The sequence below is a fragment of the Grus americana genome, chromosome 8 (assembly GCF_028858705.1).
Source record: "Grus americana isolate bGruAme1 chromosome 8, bGruAme1.mat, whole genome shotgun sequence".
Classification (NCBI taxonomy): domain Eukaryota; kingdom Metazoa; phylum Chordata; class Aves; order Gruiformes; family Gruidae; genus Grus; species Grus americana.
The window spans coordinates 14,279,789-14,301,875 of NC_072859.1; the positions used below are offsets into that span (position 1 = coordinate 14,279,789).

General features: G+C 36.0%; 1 protein-coding gene across 3 annotated transcripts in view; it reads left to right on the forward strand.

Annotated features, from left to right (window-relative positions):
* The window catches only part of COL11A1 (collagen type XI alpha 1 chain), a 151,678-nt gene that overhangs the window by 90,512 nt on the left and 39,079 nt on the right, over positions 1–22,087 (forward strand). For all 3 annotated transcript variants that reach the window (XM_054833955.1, XM_054833953.1, XM_054833954.1), the window contains 13 exons: positions 406–459; positions 2,628–2,672; positions 2,803–2,856; positions 2,952–2,996; positions 7,042–7,095; positions 7,974–8,027; positions 10,760–10,813; positions 11,739–11,846; positions 12,635–12,724; positions 13,036–13,089; positions 18,320–18,427; positions 18,906–19,013; positions 20,029–20,082. In XM_054833955.1, the coding sequence (XP_054689930.1) occupies positions 406–459; positions 2,628–2,672; positions 2,803–2,856; positions 2,952–2,996; positions 7,042–7,095; positions 7,974–8,027; positions 10,760–10,813; positions 11,739–11,846; positions 12,635–12,724; positions 13,036–13,089; positions 18,320–18,427; positions 18,906–19,013; positions 20,029–20,082 (882 nt within the window). The remainder of the gene's footprint in view (positions 1–405; positions 460–2,627; positions 2,673–2,802; positions 2,857–2,951; positions 2,997–7,041; positions 7,096–7,973; positions 8,028–10,759; positions 10,814–11,738; positions 11,847–12,634; positions 12,725–13,035; positions 13,090–18,319; positions 18,428–18,905; positions 19,014–20,028; positions 20,083–22,087) is intronic.

The following is a 22,087-nucleotide window of genomic DNA, read 5'->3' on the forward strand; positions in this document are numbered from 1 at the left end:
CTGTGAGGCAACAAGGCCTTGTTTGTTCCTCTTCATTATAATACAGTTATTTCATTATGATACAGTTATTTCTAGTGTGCCATTACTGATAATTTCTTTTCTATTGCTAAAAATGGTGCAGATTTAATGAATACTTTATTGTCTAATAAGATGACAAATAATGTCCATTCTATACATTGATTTTTTAATGCATTCTGGACTTGAGGCATTATGGTAAGTTAATTTACAGCTATTCATCAGAGCTGTCACATTTGCAAGTTTGATGTGTACAATGTACGTGACTTTGAAGGTGTGTTTTACATATTTATATATGTATATATATTTATATTACATATAAATTAATGTTGGCTATACTACTGTTTTGCTATTGATATCCTCTGATATTTGCATTGATTTCTTATGTAGGGCTCAACTGGTTTCCCAGGATTTCCAGGTGCCAACGGAGAGAAAGGTGCAAGGGTATGATAATTCATGCTTGCATGACACTTAAATAACTTTTGGAACTCAGTGCTATGGGAAGTCACTAGAAGTTATTATTTGAAGAACTATAAAAACAGACTTTTCACATGTCAGATGAACCTCTACAGTTATGTAAAACAGGACATACTGAGAGACTAGTTCTCAGTCTTTAAGGTATTAATCTAAATATACAGGAGCTAGACACTTTCTCACTGTTTATGCTACCACAATTATATATTTGAAAAAGAGAAATCACCTTTGCTGAAGCATCTTTTTTGACAGTATAGCTGAGTGAATTATCCTGCTACCATGCAATTTACCCTCAAGGAAATTCAACTTGTATTTCATAAGTATTCTGATTTGCCACAAGCTTTTTTTATAGGCTGAGCTTCAAAAATGCAAAATATACCAGACAAGATGAAGCACAAGTACTATTACATATATTAAAAAAATATATAAAGCTTTTGCTGCTTTGTTTACTTGAAGCAGGTGAGGGAAAATCTGTTATGCATTCTCTTCAAACTGTAAAAATGACATGTAGGTTAGAAAGAAGGTCACTGTGCTGTTGTCTCTAAAGCTCAATTGAACATAGCAGAACACGTTGTTAGAAAGATGATGAAATTAAGAGGATTAGTTAGAATTCATACATGTTAGCAACTTAAAGTCATAGAATCATAGAATCATTTAGGTTGGAAAAGACCTTTAAGACCATCAAGTCCAACCATTAACTTACCACTGCCAAGTCCACCACTAAACCATGTCCCTAAGTGCCACATCTACACATCTTTTAAATACCTCCGGGGATGGTGACTCAACCACTAACCTGGGCAGCCTGTTCCAATGCTTGACAACCCTTTTGGTGAAGAAATTTTTCCTAATATCCAATCTAAACCTCCCCTGGTGCAATTTGAGGCCATGTCCTCTTGTCCAGACACAAGCAATATAACAATGTTCAGTTCATCCTTGTTGGGAAAAATGAGACATGACTGCTGATCAAGATATCAGATTAAAAAACCAAGCAAAATGATAACATCAAAGAGCAGACTTAAAATTATGAAAATTTAACTATATTGATCTATTATCAGGCCTTCATAAATCTTTCAATTCAGCTAGGGTACTAACCATGTAATTAATACCATCAAGCTGCATGCATACTTAAGTATTATGCTGATCATCAACGAGGCAATAACCGCTGGTTTTGTAATGTGAAACAGATATTATAATTAATCTTGCCTAAATAGATATCATTGTTGTTTATGCTACCACACACACTGGTACTAGGAAAGACAGTCATTGTCCCTGAGAAGTTCATAAGCTGTGTAGCACTTTAAGAACATCACATAAGTTTTATTTTGATAAGTGAAATTAAATCAATATATATATTAAAAAAAAAACCCCACAAGAAAGCCCTCAAGGAAACAGGTGTGTGTGTGCACTTAATTGGTTTCCAATAAAAGCAAGCTTTATGCTAAAACATCTCTGCTGATTTTCTATTGCTGTTGTGTTTACCTCAGAGATTAGAAAGTACCAGTTACCAGGTTTCTTTTTCTACCTGAAGAATACTCTACTTAATTTTAAGCTTTTTAGCATTAGAATGCACAGCAATACTAATGCCGAGCCTAAGATATTTATTAAGTATGATTAGGAGATAGATTGAAGGAAAAAACTAAGGGCTAGTATTCTGGTAAATTCTGTATCTCTGTGCAAGTGTGCAGAATCCTGGTAGGTATTACAGTCCCTATTTCTGTTATAAAAAAAAAAGAGAGGTTATTAACCTGTGGAGCTGTCCATGGGAACCTGGGAACTTTGTCTTCAAGGCCATTATTTTATTGGAAATTATGCCAAGTCCTTTAGACTACTGCAGACAGACTCTGCTTGTTGTGTGCAATCTTCACTACTATTTTAAAGTACTTTAAAATGTTCTAATGCCTATGTCAGAATCTGATTCAGGCAAATTTCGCACATTTAGCTACAAATCCCAGTGAACTCAGAAAGATAATCAATTTTATCAAGGACCATGATTCTGTAAATTGAGATGCAAAGCAGATACTTAAAATAACTTTTAAACCTAAGGGAATTGCACTCTGCCCCTACTTCAGTTAAAAAAAACCCTTTATCTCTCAAATACAGTGTCCACTAAGATGATTTCTGTGAACTTTTCTCTACAGGGATTACATGGAAAACCAGGCCCCAGAGGACAGCGAGGACCAACAGTATGTACTTTTGCTTTGCAATTTAGAGGCTTTTTTACATTAATTGCCTCTACTATACTGTGAAGAATTATTTTGATTTGATTATAGTATCCAACAATTATCCTCAAGTGCATCTGTGTTAAATTGACAGGGTCCAAGAGGCTCAAGAGGTCCCAGAGGTCCCACTGGCAAACCAGGTCCAAAGGTAATTGTCAGGCACACTGTATAAATTGGCTACAGGCTGTTTCTTTTCAATAAAATAGAGGTCTAATCTTTGAACATATTGTCTTTCCTTTCTAGGGTACTGCAGGCAATGATGGTCCTCCTGGCCCACCAGGTGAAAGGGTATGTGAAAGCTATTTATGTACATGTTGTTTTTCATGTAGGAGTGTGATTTAAGGGTGGGAATGTTATTTTATTTTCAGTTCTTCCTCTCACGTCTTCTCCCTTCTTCAACCAGAGTAACCAGAACTAACAAAACATCAATTCCAATGATGCTTTTCACAAATTTATGAATGAGGTAGCTGAAGTTTGCTGAAAGCTTCTTCCATCGGTAGTTCAGTTTTGTACAAATAAGACAGAGAATACATACACACTTTGTATTATACCTATGCACTTTGTTTATATCCATGCAAATTACAGTTGTACTTACCAGCCTATGCTCTTAAGAATGCATCATTTACTGCAGCATCCTGCTTGTTTATGGGATTTACAAATCACTCAAGCCATCTCCAGAATCTTCTTTGTTGGAGCAGCTGATTTTTTTTTTATTCTGATCAGCTAAGAATTCCCTTCAACCTACTTTCTGCATGCTTGAGAAATCCTATTGTGCTTGCTAAAATAAAATTTTCTGCTTGCTATTATATTACCAATCAATACACAAATCCATATACAGTCAGCCCATTACACAGCAGTATATAGAAAAACAATATTAATAAATCAGATTTGTAACAGCAGCACTTGAAAACCAACTCAGATAGTTTAAATGGGCATGCTCTCTGCTGAAGTATTTTTGCAAAGCTTAAGAACAAAGTTCTCTTTCGTAGTCGTATTTCATTAAACTGCTAACCTAATGTAGAGAATCTATAAATCCTTTCCCAGTACCCACCTCCAAGTGCCAGTGATCTCCAGAAGTCTTACTCCTCAGGAGGGAGTTCCCTCTGCATTTTGCCCTGCTCCATAATGTCACTTTGTTACACTATTTCCTTGCTGAATACATGCACACTTGGTGTAACAATATTGGCAGAACAACGGCAAACTGTATTGGCTAGAATGACTAAGCAAACTGAAAAAGGAGAAAGGCCATAGCATCAAACCATATGGTTTGATTTAATTGATTACTGGAGATAAAGGCTATCCATAAAACTAATGATAACAAGAGCATGGCATCAGTGTGTTCTAGAAATCTCAAGTTTTCAGTTTGTGTGTCCGCATAAAGCAATTAAGGTTAATTTTGTTTGCTTTATCCTTAGCAGCTGCAAGTAGAATATTAAACATCTGTCTGCTCTACAAACATAAAGGAATGCACAAGCCTGCATATCTAATGTCACATTTTTCTGCTTAAGAAAAGGATTCCTTTCCTTTTGTCTGAAAGCCATTAAAGTATAAGCCAAAAAAAATTAATACCAAGTACACTGGAAACAAAAGGTTTAGTTTACTAAAAACCTTTCATACTCATTGTTTTAGCTCTTTCATTCCTGAAGTAGATTACTTAACTGTCTAAGAGACTGGTTACTGGAGCAGGACAGTGGTTCTTGCAGTAAGGCGGAGAAGTACGGTAGAACAGAAGAAAAGTTGAGGATGGGAGGACTAGACTGTAGCCAGTACATATGGAAGGCAACACTCCAAGGGAGGCTGCAGTAAGAAGTTGAAAATACCTCTATTATCAAGCAACAGACAATGTAACAAGTGGAATATGGACAGTGGGAGTAAGTGGAAAGTTTGGTTGAAACAGGCATGATGTGGCAAGCAAGAGAGACACACAGGGGCAGGAAGCTGGGATTCAAGAGAGGAATGAGTAACTGGGATGTCGGATGTAGAGAACTAGGCATAGTCCAAGAAAGGAACTGTAGGTTATTTTACACTGAGGAGGAATGTCAGAGGCAGACTACCAGAAGGTGAACAGCAGAGCCTCATGAAGGAGGAGTTTGTTGGCAGCTCCAAGAGGTTATGAGGAAGAGAAGCTGTGGGGGACTGAAAACAATGAACAGATCAATCCAAGATGAAGGCATCCCTGGAGAGAAATTGATTAGAGCAGAGATGAAGAATCACAGAGCACCACATCTCATATCACTTGTGTAATATAAGTGTGAGGTATTTATTTGCTTCCCAGTAGGGATGGATTTCAGCCAAAAAATAAAACTCTCATTTCTATTCCACTGAGACTATTTCAGGTCCCAGACATGTAAACATTAAATAACTTGTCCTGCGCAGCTACTGTTAAAATGAAATTTAATGACAAAAAAGAAAATGTAATTTTGATAACATGCTGTTAGTATTCTAGTGCTTTTTCTCACATAATCCATCAGTCCAGTGGCTTGAAATCTGCAAGCTGTATTGTGAACAAAAAACCATGCAAATCTTCTTTCCTTAAAAAGCCTGAAGATGTGAGGGTCAAAGTAGAGTGGGCATTTATGAGAAATAAGGTGAAACTAACAGTAAAACTTTGAGTTCTGCTCTTATAACCCAATTCCTGAGAGGGACCAATTTCTTTAATATATTTTGTGCAATAGCTGAGCCAATTTTAATAGTTTTCCTCTATAAACCGCCCCCCCCCCCCCCCCCCCCCCCCCTTTTTGGAGGGAACTTTATGCTTTATGTTATACACAGAAGCAAATGAGTCAAGGTCATTTGTTCACAGAGACAGCAGAATGAAAAAAACCCCAAACCCTCATATGGAACATATTTGTGTGTTATGGAGGTTTCAGAAACAACCTTACACCTGTTTTGGAAGAGAAAATAAAAATGACAGGTAGTGCAGTACGATCACAAAAATTTCTTCCTTTACCTAGCACCACTTAGTTGACTTAGTATTACAGTATAATCCAGGTCTACCATGGAGTAGGATTCACTTAAGGGCAAATTCTCCCAGCTTGGGCAGAAGGGATCCTCTCCCACAGCTACATTCGCACACTGCTTTGCCTACTGCAGGAGGCAGCCATGCTCTGGCAAGTGAGCCTGGGCTCTAATGAATGAGTCTTATGGAACTTGGAAACAGTTGGCGCTTTATCAGAGGAGCAAAAGGGTAGCATAATTTGGGACATGTGGCCTCCTGCTTCAAGTCTTTTGTATCAAACATCAAACCAACATTTCTAACATATTTTGACAGCTTTGTATTAGCAAAGCCAGACATCATATACCAAGTAGAACAGGATAAAGTCTTGCGCTATGTGACTAGGGTACATGGCTCTGTTGTGGGACCATGTAGAATAAATAAGATTTTTCAGGTTGCTAGTCTTTGACTTAGCACACTAAAAACTGAACAGGAAAAATTCTTTTAATAAGCTAGCACAGTCCATTTCAACATATCAGCAATAAATTTAAAAAAATCTGGCCTCTGTTTTGTTTGGTGACAACTTTAGAAACAGTCATGCAAGCTAGTACTTAATTTATATATCTGTGTGTATAGATGTATGCGGACATACATGTATGTACACATGTATATGTGTATACTTGTGCATATACGTACATAGTGCACTAAGTCACATGATCATCTTTAACTCAATTTGTAAAACCATACTGCATGAAAATTTTTTCTCTCCCTATATGTGTGCATGTACCAAACTATATAAATAAAATGTTCGTGCATCATGTGTTTTTTTCAGCTATATCTCAACTATTTTTCATGATAGTGAGAATATTATCTGTAGTCCCTGGTAACTCTGGAAGACTTATTCTATTTGGAAGTTTGTACTGTTGTACTGGCTTGAAATACTGTCAGAGTGTAAGAACTGCCAAGATGAATGTTGGACTCAAAGTTAAAAAGACCACCAGACTATTAATTAATTCCCATGTTTTATGCAACACAGAAAACAATGTTTCTTACTCACAGTTGATTCCTACTTTATTACGCACAGTTTCAGGGGTCAGACGCAGACGTACTTTATATACGTAGTTTTTCTTTTTTCTTACTGCATTCCTACACAGGCAGTATTGCTTTCAGGAAATCCCCTCCAATGTCTATGCGTGTGAATTGTTGCTATCAATATTTATGGCAGTGGAGCTGAGGCTTTATACTTATAGCCTGGTTACAGATAGATAGATACATTATCTACAGAGTTAATATATTTTATAATTGAAGTTCATATATTTTATAATTGAAGCAAAGTTTTCAGTCCAGTGTCATGGCAGCTACAGTAAAACGTTACATGTTTGGTTGCCTTTATACTAGGGACCACAAGGGCCTCAGGGACCTGTTGGATTCCCCGGACCAAAGGGACCTCCAGTAAGTATCTTCTTAGTAAAGTATGTGCAACAACAGGAATGTTATTTTTCATACAATGTTTCTGAAGTTAGTATGTGAAGATTTATTTACGGGATGGTTTATGTATAGATTACAAATATGCTTATTGACCTTTAAGGCTAAGACAAGAACTCACATATTCAAAATGATCATTGGTGCAGCTCATATGATATTCAGCATAATATGCTAAACTGTAAATTTTCTGATATGTTGATGCCAATGTCCAGCTGACAGACTGAGTTTAGGCAAAATATTGCTTTGCTGGTGTACATTTTCTTTTAACAATGGATTCATTGAGGAAAAAATGAAGAGGATGAAGACATACATTAGTAGCAGAAATGTATAGAAGTAATAGCACATTTGAGCTGCAGCCTGAACTAATTATACTGCTCTTCTGGTGTGTTTCTTCTCATGTGGAGTAAGTACAAAAGCATCAAACCACCTGTGATTTTTTTCACCCCAGCATTTTTTATTTTATTTCCAATGCCAAAAGCTGACATTTCATCAAATGCTCCTGTAATGCTTAGTTTTGTGTTAACTGAGTCATTAAGCAAAGAAAAATGGAAGGGAAGTATAGGGACTTTCCATGATTTCTGAATGTACAGAAATCCATTTTGAACATGTGTGAATTTGACAACCTAACAATCACTCTCCAAGCAATTACTAGCACACATCAGGGAGGACACAATGAAACTGTATTATTAAAATCTGAGTTAGCTGATATAGGAGCAGTTAAGCTGTACTGAAGACTAGTCTAGAAAAAACAAAGTGATCAGAGATTCTTACAGCTAATTGCACACTATTTTTCAGAATTAAGGATAGCTAAGAATTGCTTTGATTTATGTATTTTCCAATTTCAGGGGCCACCTGGAAAAGATGGCTTGCCTGGGCACCCAGGACAGCGGGGTGAGACTGTAAGTATATGTACTTTACTGTCTTAGTGTTGTAAACCTCCAAAGGCCATGACTGTGTGATCAAAACTAAAGAAACAGAGACAACAGAGAAAAGGGGAAAAGGCTGGGACTAAGAGGTTATATAACTGTAGTGTTCTTATGGTCTGTAGGTTAGGCATTAGAAAGCTTTATTTTGTTTCCATGCTGCAAGAATGAGGTTATTCTTTGCTATGCCTGGTTAGTAACATCACAATGAGCTTATATAGTCAATAGAAGTAACAGAAATTAATACTCAGATCTCAATTTTAATAAAGATTTGCCATCCAATTAGTATATGGTTCTTTTCTCACTGAATGCCATGTAACATAAATAATAACATAATAAGAAATCTTGTTAATGTAGAAAACTCAAAAGCCAACACCTTTGGAAAGTAAGATCAGGAATGATTCAACCTGTGAAAAAGATCTTAGATTTTCAAACTATGTCCTATGTAATCCCCCTAAGAATCACAATGAGTATATGTCTTTGTAGAAAACCAGATTTTTTTAAAAACAAAATGTAGACTTGTTGACTTTTTTTTTCGATGAACATTTCCATTTCAGATTTAAAAATAAAAAAAATCTGAAAATTTTCATTGCAGTCACTGGTAAGTCAGGGTCTTAAGAATTCTGTTTCTTATTTAGGCATATATCTCATTAAAGTTCAGTGGTGCATGTGGGTATTACAGCTATTAGGGAATTAAACTAAGAGACATACTCAAGCTTAACAAATTAGAGAGCCAGATTCCCAGATTGCCCTCTGCAGCTTGCTTATGGAATAATAAGTATATGTTCATAGCAACTGAGGTAAGTATTAGTGGAGAAAAGGCTACAGCTTCTTCCCCCGGTAAGCCACATGCACTTTGAAGAACTGCCATTATTTGCGGAAATTCTAGACATAGAAACAGTAATATTATGATAAATATTTTCGAATATAAATGTTGGAATAAACTAGGTACTAATATTAAGCTAGTTCCACCTTAGAAGTGATTATCAATTTCAGTGATAAAAATCTCAGATTGGCAGGAGGCATCAGCTGCAGAGATTCTTAGATTCTCTGGTGTTATTCAAGAATTTAGTGTTTCATGCCTGCGAAAGGACAAAATAGAAATATACTAGCTGTTTCACCTATTAGAATTAATCAAGTACCTTCTTCTTAATACAATAAACTCAGTTTTATTGAATTGTCTTTCACAGAAAATAACAAAAAAATGGAGGCTAATTAGGCACTTAGAAACACATGCATGAGACATCAGTGTAAATTCTTTAATACTAAATATTTTAGATGAACCCATGTGATGTTCAGGTTATCTTGACTATTTGCTGCTGAAATCTCCTTTGCTTATTACTTCTTTTACAAATCTTAATCTGTAGGAATGATAAACTGGTGACGTAAGAGACAAAGCAGAGTAGTAAAACCATCATTAGTACTAAGAATCATTGAATACACTGCAAAGTATCAATGCATTCTGCAAACCTGGGAACAGCAGGTCTTCTCAAGGTACTTTCAGGAAATGGATAATATTCAGAAGAAGCTTTGATTGTGTAAAGGAAGGAACACATGAATGATTCCTTCTGTAGCAGTTCTGATTTTCAGTCATTAGAGCAAAGGGGTATTTTTGTATTTGTTTTTAATCTGGATCATTTCAGAGGTCTGAGAGAGAGTGCCTAAACAGTTATGGGCCAAACTGAACCATGATAACATCTGGCTGGCAGTAAGAAGAGAATCAGATTGAGGAAGGTAAAAAAAAGCTTAAACCAGATCTGATGGAATGGGGCAACTGTCAGTGAGACTGAGCCCAGAGGAACGCTGAGCAGGGCCCAACATTTATAAGAAATATGGGCCAGATCACACCTTTGTTTTTACGTAGGTGAGCAGAGTAGGAGGCAGATAGAGGCTGTTAGGCAGGGGATACTATGTGGAACCCTAGATGTGATACAGCAGTGAATGCACTCTCCTAACTTTATTCAGCCACACACTTCCAATATTTGAAAGAAATAATTTAGCACGATTCAAAGATACATTAAATAGTACTACTATAAAGTTGTCATTCAGCTTATTGACTAATTTTGGATGGAAATCTGGTGCCACTGATTGGCAATTTGCCAGTGTTCTCAAAATCTGTGCCAAAACCTTTTCCTTTCTATTCTCTGCTTCCCAGTTTTTGTCATCATATCAATTTCTCATTAACTTCATTCTTTTTGTGGCACTCCTGCTGCCTTTTTTACCATCTCTATATAATCTTCATTTTCCTAGATCTCTATTTCTTTTCATTTTCTTTCTATCTAACCTCCCCTTTACCTTTAATGCACCTCCAACTTAATCCACCATCTGTGTTTTTCTTTAAAAAGCATTTGTATGTCTGGCTTTATGATTCATAATGTATATATGTAAAAATGTATTCTTCAGCTGTCTTTTAGCTGCATCACTTAGGCACTCAGACTCACCTAATCAAGTTCACCTAGAGAGATCTGCAAAAACTGGAATTTTTACTGCTGTACCACCTCAGAGAAATTGGAACTGATAGAGATAAGAAAGATTAATCAGTATTTCACTTCTAAGTGCACACAGGAAAAAAGAAATTCTTGTTTTTATTTCCTGAAGAGAAGGAACATGTGACATGGAATTTCTCTTTCTCCTCTTCAGCACAGATATGAATTTTACTCTTCTAGATCTTGTCCTGGGTAACATAGTATTCTATGATTATTTCACAGGGTTTTCAAGGAAAAACTGGTCCTCCTGGTCCTGGTGGTGTTGTTGGCCCTCAGGTACATCATTTAATTTCATAGTTTCATAACTGCATAAGACCAATATTTAATGATTATATTATGGCTAAGGCAGTTGCTTTTGTTGTATTAAAAGGACCATATTGATAGTTGTATTAACTTTTGTAACAAATTATGCATAACAATTTTAGAAAGGTGTACTTGGCGATCATTAGTGATTACACAAAATATTCAAATGTTGAGGTTACCTTTCTATTTCCTTTTCTGTGTGTTTTCTTCATGTGATTGTGAAGTTGGTGGTTTATAGCAGTCCAGAAGGCAGAGTTGTCTACCATGAAATAGTTTAGAAAGAACAATACAACATGTCACTTTCCTGTCAGAGGCCAAATTTTAGTCACTTTGAGATTGTGGAGAGATTCACTATCAACAATTCATTTGATCTAATGTTACTTATTTGCAACAAGATCAAGCATTTGGATTGCATGAGCTTTTTTAGGTAATTCCCTCAGTGAAAATGTTCTGCTAGTGAATCTGTACAGTTGTCTTTCAACTGTCCTACTTTCTAATTTATATTATTCAGAAAAACAACAGTGTTTCAAGACAAGCATAGTACATGGACTTCCCTCTCATGTCCTTTCTGTAACCTCCTCCAATATATGGGTATGCACTGTGTTTTAAAGCTTCATTGCTTAAAGAGCAAGGTTAGGATTTCACTCTTTGGAAGCTGTACAGACATGTCTGCAGGCAGAATGCAATGCAAGATTTATTTTATAGGACAAGGATATTTTGTAAGTCAGCTTTGCCTGGAGGGAAGGTGAGGAATGCATGCTAACCAATGGTAATATTGTTTTGTAACAGATACTCATAACAGCTGGATATTAAGAATCTGCTCCTCCCCCCCCCCCCCCCCCCCCCCCCCAAGACATTAAATACCTTGAGGTGACTGAAGTTTCACTTTTGTGCTTAGGGTCCTACTGGTGAGACTGGCCCAATCGGTGAAAGAGGTCATCCAGGTCCTCCTGGCCCACCAGGTGAACAAGGCCTCCCAGGTGCTGCAGGAAAAGAAGGTGCTAAGGTATGATGTGGCTTTGGGGAACAAATTGGAAGGGACAGATAAATTGCTGACAGTCTCACATTTCAAATCATTATGCAGAATAAAATCAGAACTTACAATATAAAATCACGATTAAGACATTTCACCCAGAAGGATTTTGAAGACTGGAAAATTACAATTTTAGAGCTGTGTCTGCTTGCATTGAAATTATGAGAAATCTCTTGAGCCAATAATTAGTATTTTGGTAATAAAAAATAAAAAAACAGTTTACATATACCACACATTCACTGTGGAAATATGGAGTAATCACGTTCACACCAAGGTGGGAAATTGTACATCTACAATTGTACATTGGCATTTAAAGTAGGATGTGTAGTACTGGCTACAAGGCAGAATTTCACTAACCAAATTTAGCTCTTTGCTTACTCTTTGGCCACCATTGGGGCACAAGAAAAATACTGCTTATCTTGTTACTGTGTAACTCTATGCAATCTTCCATCTTAAATGGGCATTGTAAATTTTTAATGAGTGTATCTTTAAACACGTTTTTATAGCTTGCTGTGTTTTTCACTATTTATAGTCTGTAACTAATACTGTATTTTGTCAAAGCTTCTTATAAATTTAACCATATTGATAGACAATTGTCCTAAAAATCTTAAAAGAATTAGTGGGTGAATAGGTGGGGTCATAATCTTTTTTGTCATTGCTATAACTAGGATCCGGTACTTCATTTTCATCACTCATTTAATGACTAACATAAGCATTTTCAACTTTTTTTTTTTTTAATCAAAATATAATATGTTTCCAAGGGTGACCCAGGCCCTCAAGGCATTCCTGGGAAAGATGGACCAGCAGGTCTTCGTGGTTTCCCTGGAGAGAGAGGCCTTCCAGGTGCTCAGGTATGATATAAGCAGTAGGACAATTGACATGATGTTTCTAAATACAAGAAACAACGGATTAACTCTTATTTCATGGAACCTTCTACCGTGCTTAAAAATTAATGCAATAGGAGAACAGGCATCAAAAATCCAACATTGTTAAATATCATTGACTATATAAACAAAAAGTAATTTATTCAGTTTTTTGTGTTTGGATTTTTACATTATTTCTATTACATGTGTTGCAAAAGTAACTCTTGAACTTTCTAGTGTAAGAGATAAGCTTAAGCTTATTTTTTATTTTTTTTTCCTTTTTCCCTTCCATTTTTTAGGGTACTGCTGGTCTGAAAGGAGGGGAAGGCCCACAAGGCCCACCTGGCCCAGTTGTAAGTAAACATAATCATTTTATGGAAATACAAACAGTATTACATAGCAACCTTTTGCCACAGTATCTACATTGAAAAAAATATATTTCAATGAAAGGTTAGATTCTGTAGGAAAAGGGAAAAAATGTAGAGCAAGCTTAAGAACTTTGAGCAAGTATTATGACCATTGTAAAAAAGAATCTTATTTTGGAAAATAGTAACATGCAACTTGAAATCTCGTATTGAAATCCATAGGAAAATACATCATGCAAGAATATAAGAATGGCTTATTAAAATAACATTTTATGTAATGAAATGATGCATTATACAAGTACTTAGGCATTTTAGAAGGTAAGATGACCAAAAACCCTCCATTGCTTTGAAGACTTTATCTTTACTGCACTTGTGTTGACCATGCCTATAGAAAGAATCCGTGAAAATTTTAGAAATTGTGTTTGCTTGGCTAATAACAGCTATGTATAATCACGTCATGCAGTAATATTCCTTCTCAACATTTTAAGCTCAACTTAGGCATAAAAATGTATTTGCCAACTTTTTGTGACGGTGTTGGTTTTTTCTTTATGATTATGATAGAGAGAAAAGCAGTGATATGTGCTCATTCCTCAAAACCAGTAAATTGTTCTCCCCTGAGTAGCGTGACTAGATTTTTTCTAGATGGTCCTGTGCTCAACAGTTGTTTACATTTAGATTTTTGTTTCATATTTGGACTTCTATTATTTATGCCTCTGCTCACTCTTTCACTTCAGTTTCTGGTTACCACTGAAAGGTATTTAAATTAGAATATGCTTAAAGTTACCTATTCTCTGTTGTCATTTTTTATGCAAGGAAGTTCTACCTGGACACACTGGTATTCAAAACATGGTACAGTTATTCCCAAATGTGAATTGTGTAGATTTTGACAGTCATCTTGTCAACTTATTTCTTTCATTCAGTGCAACTGAAGTAAAAAAAAAAAATCAGCATAGCTATTCCTGTTAGACAAAAATTAATGGAGGAGCTGAATTTCTATGTATTTCAACAATACAGCGCTCATACGTCCTTGCAATTCATATTGAAATTAGAATGCATTAAACAGGGAGGAAAAAAACCCAATGTAGTATAAAGGTTCTTGCTTTTGGATTATTTCTACATTATTGGAAAAGGTCTGCTTGTAGCAGACTTTTAAGGTTTAGTTCTTGATTTCTTAATACTTGGTACTTGAATTCTTAAGATTAATTATTGAATTCTTAATGCTGTTAAGCTTCTATTCTTTAAATCAAGAACTTGCATTTGTGATTTACAATTCTTCTTAACACCATACAGTATGTATACATTTCTAAAAGGCACCAAAACAAGCGGGAAGGGAAGGGAAGGGAAGGGACGGGACGGGACGGGACGGGACGGGACGGGACGGGACGGGAAGGGAAGGGAAGGGAAGGGAAGGGAAGGGAAGGGAAGGGAAGGGAAGGGAAGGGAAGGGAAGCTAGCAGGGAGAGTCAAAAGGGATATTATCCCACCCCATCTAAGAACCTGAACTGTTAGAAGAAAAGATGAACCAAAATCAAGAAAGCATAGATCAGAATAGTGTCTTCTATCTAAATGTCATGTATTCATTTTTTGTTAAAGGAGGCCCTAAGGCTGGACTAACCTCTCAAACAGTTATTTAGTTCAGGTACAATGAACCAGAACTCTTCTGAGCATGCGGAAACCAGACAGCACCTGACATTTAACACACCCCACTTTCCCAGACAAGATGCCCACACAGTAGTTGTGCTACTACTATCATAGTTTCTCATAAATATGCATCACGTAAGGCTGTGAGGCAAAAGCACATATCTTTAGAGATGGTTGTCCATATTATGAAATACACGTTTGAATTTAAATTCAGATGATCCATGTCTAATTCTTATAGGGTGTGTGTATGTTAGTGTTCAAAATATCAGAGTCTTTTTGAGGTGAATGTCTCAATCATCCCCATTTACCATCCTTTGGTTCAAATCATGGAGCTCTCCTTTCATGTGAAACTAAATTGGAAGAGAAATTCCAGGAGTGCTTCTAATACACACCAGCTAACGGGACCTCTTTTCCTACTTTTTCTATTTCATCTTTAATTACTAACTTGTTATCTTGAAAGTGTTTTTCCAGTGAAAAAAGATGCATATGTGCCCTTAATACTTGGTTTCTGTGCATCTGCAAGGACCACAATTAAACCACAATAGCTTGCTTTTTTTCGCAGTAGCTCATAGCAGACCATGAGCATCGAGTAGTCCTAAAATATTTTCCCATCTATTTTTAGCCAACAGAGAGTACACACAGAAGTGTAATTATAATGGAGTCTTCATTTGCCATTTATAATAGGAAGATAATTCATGCCACTGGATGATTTTCCTCCAATTCCCTGCCAATACCAATTGCTTCTAACTAGCATATATAGTCAATTATAAGCTTTATTTGGCTAGTGCATACATCTGCAAGCATACCAAACAAATGACTGCTCCAAATACTGTGCATGCCAATTACTGTGCTTAGAGGGATTTGGACAAAAGAAAGAGATGCATGAATGCACTCCAGAGCAAGGGGTTTTTCGGGGTTTTTTTGTTGTGGGTTTTTTGTTTGTTGGTTTGGGGTTTTTTTTTAACAGTTCTCTTTTATCTGCCATCTTCGTCATCTGTTTGTTTTCTTCTCATACTACTGTGTGGAATGCTGAATGCTGATGAGAGAAAGCTCTTCAGAATGTCAATCAGTCATTTTTCATTATCTCATTTAGCAATAGGATGCCCAAATTGGACTCAGAATAAGCCAGCTTTGGGCTACCCAGTTATCAGTACTGAGCTATCTAGATCTATCTTCCTCTATCTGGTAACATTTTTCAGTCACAGGGATCTTCAGTTGTTGAGCATTCAGTTAACCATCAGTAAAAAGTATTGCTACTACTATGTAATGTATACAACAGCTATAATTACATGTCTCTTCACAGAAAGAGAGATAAAAACAAGGTTACTAATGAGTTTATAGTCTGTATGAGAGAAATACAAGACAAAGCATGACACTTCCGTCCTGTCGAAGAGTTTTTAAAACCCCAGCAAATTAATAAAAAGATTCCAGGATGTGAATACCACTGCAAGACCACAGGTTAACAAGGAGTTTAGTAATATAAGGGGATTGTTTCATAGCAGGACAGAGTGACAAAAAAAAAGATAATGAATACGGAAAAAGAGAACAGATTTAAGAAGCTACCTAAAATGCTTTTCTGAGTTGTGACTATAATTTAATATGTTCTGCTTTGATCAGAGAAGCACATAGAGAATTGAGAGGATCCTCGAAAACAGAAGGTCTACTTCTTGTTCATAACTCATGTGAAATTTAAGAAATAAAAATGATGCAAAGATAAACATGAAAAGCTGGCTGAGTAAAAAGAGCTACTAGAAATTATGGCTACTGTTAGTGTCTGCTGTCTGATATAGGAAAGATCTATGAGTTATTTGGATTTTTTTCCTCTCTATTCTTGCATCCTACTGATGATATGACCTAAAATTGTTTAGCTTATGAGAGCTGACAAGATCAGAGACCATGGAGGTATGGCTGCAGGGTAGTGAATTTTTCTTGTTGAATACACTGAGGTCTTAGGAAGCAAAATAACAGAAATAGGACTGAAACTTAGGCATCCACCTAGACTTAAAAAGACCCAACACCTGGAAAGATAAAGTCATCTATGATTCCTGCACAAATACTTTTTTGAATATTCATGCAAAATTAGATCTTACTGAGATAACTTGCAAAAATATTGGGGGCAATCATTCAGCATTCTCTTCTGCCACAGTTATCTGGAGGGAGAAGCACCTTATTATGGAATTAGAACCAGTTATGCTAACGGGGTCCATCCAGGAAAAGTATGTAATGAATAAAAGCAAAAAATTGGGCCCTCATAGGTGAAAGCATTTCAAAATTCCAATGTTCCAAGAGCCACCAAAAGCTCCACATTGTGGCTTTTGAGTAAATTATAAAGAAATATGGGTAGACCAAAATTTAACATTTTGATTCTGAAATTCCATTTATTTGGGTAGAAGTCCTAATCTATATTGTTATCTGTTCCCTTGTATCCTCTTAAGAAGGTTTTTTAGTACTAGAACACTTCATTTCCTTTACTTGTTCCCTTTCAGCACTACTTAAAAGTATATGGCATCTGTATGCTTAGAAAGTGCGATAAATAAGACAGGAAAAAATTAGTCCACCCTAGGTACCTCTTTTTTTTTAGAGCACTGCAGATTTTTACATACCTAGTCATGCTTTCTGTTTTATCCAGTTAGCTCAATCCAGTGGAAACCATAAAGGCATAACTCAAATTATGAAAGGTTATGGAACTTGGCTCTGTGGCACATTGACATAGTTAAAAGAAAGGTTGGCTTTTTATGGAACAGCCATAAGCCCTATACTGCTTCAAAAGGGAAGGTAGGAACTAAATTTTCACTTATGGATGCTTTGGTAGTTTCAGGTAGAAAAAAAAACTTATTTAGACAATTAAAGGAATACAGTAATAACAATGATATGACTCATTTAAAAGTGAGGCTTGTTGATATTAGAGTAAAAATTATTCCTCTCTGCTATTGTTCTCTTTCAAAATATATTCTAGAATACACAATTCCAGTGCTTTTCCCACATACAGCACCTGTCTTTTCCCCTTTAATTTGCAATATTAGATTTTTAACTTTTCTGTGCTTATCTAAAGATACGTGTACACCCAAGCCTCCTCTGTCTGACACATCGAATTAGTTAATATACTTCAATAGATTTTTACACAGGTGAATTGAAATGTAGAAACATACTGATCAACACAGCAATGTACAGCACAAAACACCAAAAATTTGGGTTGTAGGGTGGGTTAGGTCTGTATTTTAAAATGGTGAATATTCTTTCATCAAAGTGGTATGTTAATGTATTTTGGAAACACAGAGGGAAAAAGTTCTTGAAAACAGGGTGGAGCACGCTCCTATTATGATGAACAAATACAGGAAGGGCTATTTATGAAAAAAAAAAGTTCAAATTAGTGTTGAATATGAACTATTGAGTGTGAACTTCAGGTTAGTTCTTTCAGCTTTTTTCTTTACTTGTACACATGCAGAATGTGTACCTTTCTACCAGCTGGAATCTCACTGAATAACAGGTATCTTCTCTGTTGACCTGGGTCATGAAAACCACCAACAGTTATCAGCACTATATCAGAATTCTCTTACAATGTTTTATTTCTTTCCAGGGTTCACCAGGGGAACGTGGAGCAGCAGGCACTGCGGGCCCAATTGGTCTACCAGGTCGTCCTGGACCTCAGGGTCCTCCAGGCCCTGCAGGAGAGAAGGGTGCTCCCGTAAGTATTCACAGAGTCACATAAAATTATCATAGCACAGACTTTTCATTTCAAAATGTCACTTTTTCCCACTCTAGTATTTGCCTATTAAACATATCCACAGAATACCTGACCTACTCCTTTTATATTTACAACTAAGTAAATAGTAAAACATTCATTGTAATACCCTGTAACACCCACAAAATATTAAACCTGTTATTATCAGAGCAGGGAGTGAATATAATAAAAAAGTTTGTCAAATCAATCTTTCATTAAACCTTTGTACCCAGCCACTGTGTATTGGAGTACAAGTGTATTTGTCATCAGCTTCCGCTATTACTTAGTATAATTTTCTAATAAATTCTCTTCCCTTTATAGTTTCCTTTCTATTGTTTCGGGGGTTTTTTTTTAATTTTGTATTGGTAATGTGACTGCCTGTTCTGAAATCTTCATTAGTCTCCTGTGATAATGTGGATCACTTCCTTTTCTTCAAAACCAGGGTGAAAAAGGTCCTCAAGGTCCAGCTGGGCGTGATGGAGTACAGGGTCCTGTAGGACTTCCTGGTCCTGCTGGTCCTAGTGGTTCTCCTGGAGAAGACGGTGACAAGGTGAATCATTATAATTGGTATTAGTGCATCTGTGAGAAGGTCTGTCAGTACAGTTCTCTGGTTGTAGCTTTCCTCACAATAAATATGATGACAAAGTAACACCCCTGCCTCCCTGAAACTCCCTCCACCCACTGTGAAGAAAACAGATGCCATGGGACATTGGGATTTGTGTTCAAGAACTAGTAGACTAACATTTATCCTGGCAAAGAAACAAGGATGAAAGTGTGGCAAAATAAATCAAGGCAGATGATGTCAAAATTGATTTTTGCCTATTTTAGAAACTTGGTTTGCTGAATGAGTAAGATAAAACGTTCTCAGTAACATATAGTGATTTGGAACCACTGCTGATAAGTTGAGGGTGTCAAAATAATATGTTCACAGCAGAGATATTCTGCTGACTTCTGGCAGAATTTAGGACACGGCACCTTTCAGGATCATCTTGCATATTTGCTTGATCCAGCACTGTTTTGTTAGATAGCATAAGGTAAAGGTAAAGACTTTGAGGTTCGTTTTTATTATGCATGAGTGTTATTTATCCCATAGAGAGTATTTTCTGTGATTGTCTTTTATTATTGTATAAAGAAAACTTTTTTTTTTCTGACATGGTTTCCTGGTGATTTGAATAATTTTGAAGTTTGGAAATATTGTACACTATAGTGAGAAGCTGTTCAGTCACATACAGTTAGATGACTTGGTAAATCAGAGTGCTTTCATTATAAGTTCATATTGAAGGTGACACGAGGAACACAATTTCCTTTCAGAGCTCAGTTGCATTACACTTCAAAGCCAGGTCTTGTTGCCCTTCGCCGTATAGCAATCAATATCTGGATTAATATGACATACTATTGATCGATGCAGAATTGCCCCCTTTAGGCCTTCACACCTGAAACAGCAGCATAAAACACAGAATAATCATATCAAAGGGAACATTTAAAGATACGGTAATATTGACTTCAGCTAAGTGTGAAGGAGACCATTTTAAACAAGAAATTTAACTTTTAACTTTCAATTACAGGGTGAAATTGGTGAACCAGGTCAGAAGGGTAGTAAAGGCGACAAGGGAGAAAACGTGAGTAGCAAAATCCTTTGTCCATTACAGTCTACATAAATAAAAAGTATTCATGCATGAAGTATGCGGGTAGCCTTGCTACATCAATGAACAGAAACAAAGACACACTTCAAAAAAATGTTTCTTCAAAATAATGTTGAGTTTTATTGCAGCACAAGAAGCTTGTGCTTATAGAGCCATGCATACATCTAGTGTTTTTCGTATTTCTTGAGCTTACAGAATCATTAAAAAATAGATAGGTAAACTGCATTCCCAAGCATCCTTCCTATATCATTTTAATTCATCCATTCTGCATTTGAACTGGGAGAGACCAAAAATACACATACATTGTCTTACTGTGTTTAAGTTAACTTCACTGACTGGATTGTGTGAACATACCCAGCTTTTGCTTCTTAGCCGTAATGATGAAGAATATGAAGATTCAGTAGAGAAATCTACTAATACAGTTTTAAAATTTTTAAAGAATATCTAATTCTTGGAGAGTACACTTAACTGATTGCAACGTTTCAGAACAGCAAAGAGCTCAGATGAAATGGCTTATATGAGTTTTCAAATATTATCACTAGGCATATTAGTAAACTTAGGACTAATAAGACTTCTACTGATTTAATTTGAAATATTTTTGTCTTCAAAACTATTTCTAAAGTTCAAGCACTTCTGCTTTTGATTGAGGCCAGAAATATAAAACTAAGCTTTTTTCCCTGTAAAATTTGATGCTAGAAAGAATAAAACTAGCTTTTTTTCCCTATTTGATTTTGGTTTCTTTCCCAAAAATACAGAAAAGATTTGTTTTCACTTCTGTTCAGATAAACTGACATTCTATTTGAATAAATTACCTTAAGAAAAAATGGAGAAGTAATTGCAGAAAGATTTTTTTATTATTATATTTCATCCAATATTCACAGAGCAAAGTTCAGAACTCAACATAGGGGTATTGATAACTAAGTATATTTATTATTTTGAAAACACTGTGCTTATGATTAAAAACTTGCAGAGCATCATAAATGTAGATTGCTTCTAAAAATTGCACCAAATTTATGCCTTACACATAATCAGATAATGTTTTATAGGAGGATACATACAAATTCAAGCAAATCACAGTTTTATGATAATTTCGTAGAAAAAATGTGGAGACAAAACATGCAAAAAAATGACAAGGGTTTTTTTGTTTTTAAGGATAAGTTTGTCCTTTTCAATTATTTATGTGAGAAAGATTTCTGCAGTTTCCAGTGCAGAAAACACATACTTTTCACAATCCTATTTTAATTGATCACAAATAAACCATTTGTAATGCCCTGTTAACACAAGGAATGTAATGTTATACATATGGATGAGAGAGCATTTCTGTTATAAACCCCAGTTTTCCAAGAAACATACCTGTAACCAAGTTGTAAACAAATTCTGCTTCAGACTAAAACTACTCTTGCATAATCTGAGCTGAATGCTTTGGTTAATCGGGTAAAATTAATTTATCAAATTAAAACATTTTTAAAAGTCATTTTTAAAACCATGGACTTGTTCCCAGTTAACTGAAAATCAATCTTCATCTATTTGCTGTTGTAGTTGTAAACCAGCTTTAGAACACATAGAGGTACATGCAACTCCTCTTTGTCCACCTAAAGAGGTTCATTACAGAACAGGCCCTGTGTACACAAAAAAAAGTGGTGTTTAAAGGAAAAGGCAGAGGAAGCATATGAAGCAGGTCATGGTCCAGTTCCACTTCAGGCTTTGCATGTGATCACATGTGTATCCTGTTTTCCCCTTTGATATGCCTCTTCATTAGAGATGCTTCTGCATCAGAGAAATTCAGAAAAAAACATGTGCTGCACTTTTCTGTGTCAGACCATTTTAGCATAGCTAGTTATGCTGAGCATTAGACTGTGACCACAGGTCCCATAGTGAGTACTAATGTATTTGGGCATGTTCCAGCAGACCTGCTTTACAAATAAAGTGTCTGTAGCATAATCATTTGAGAATGTATCCTGTGCTCTCAGTCTCAACGTTT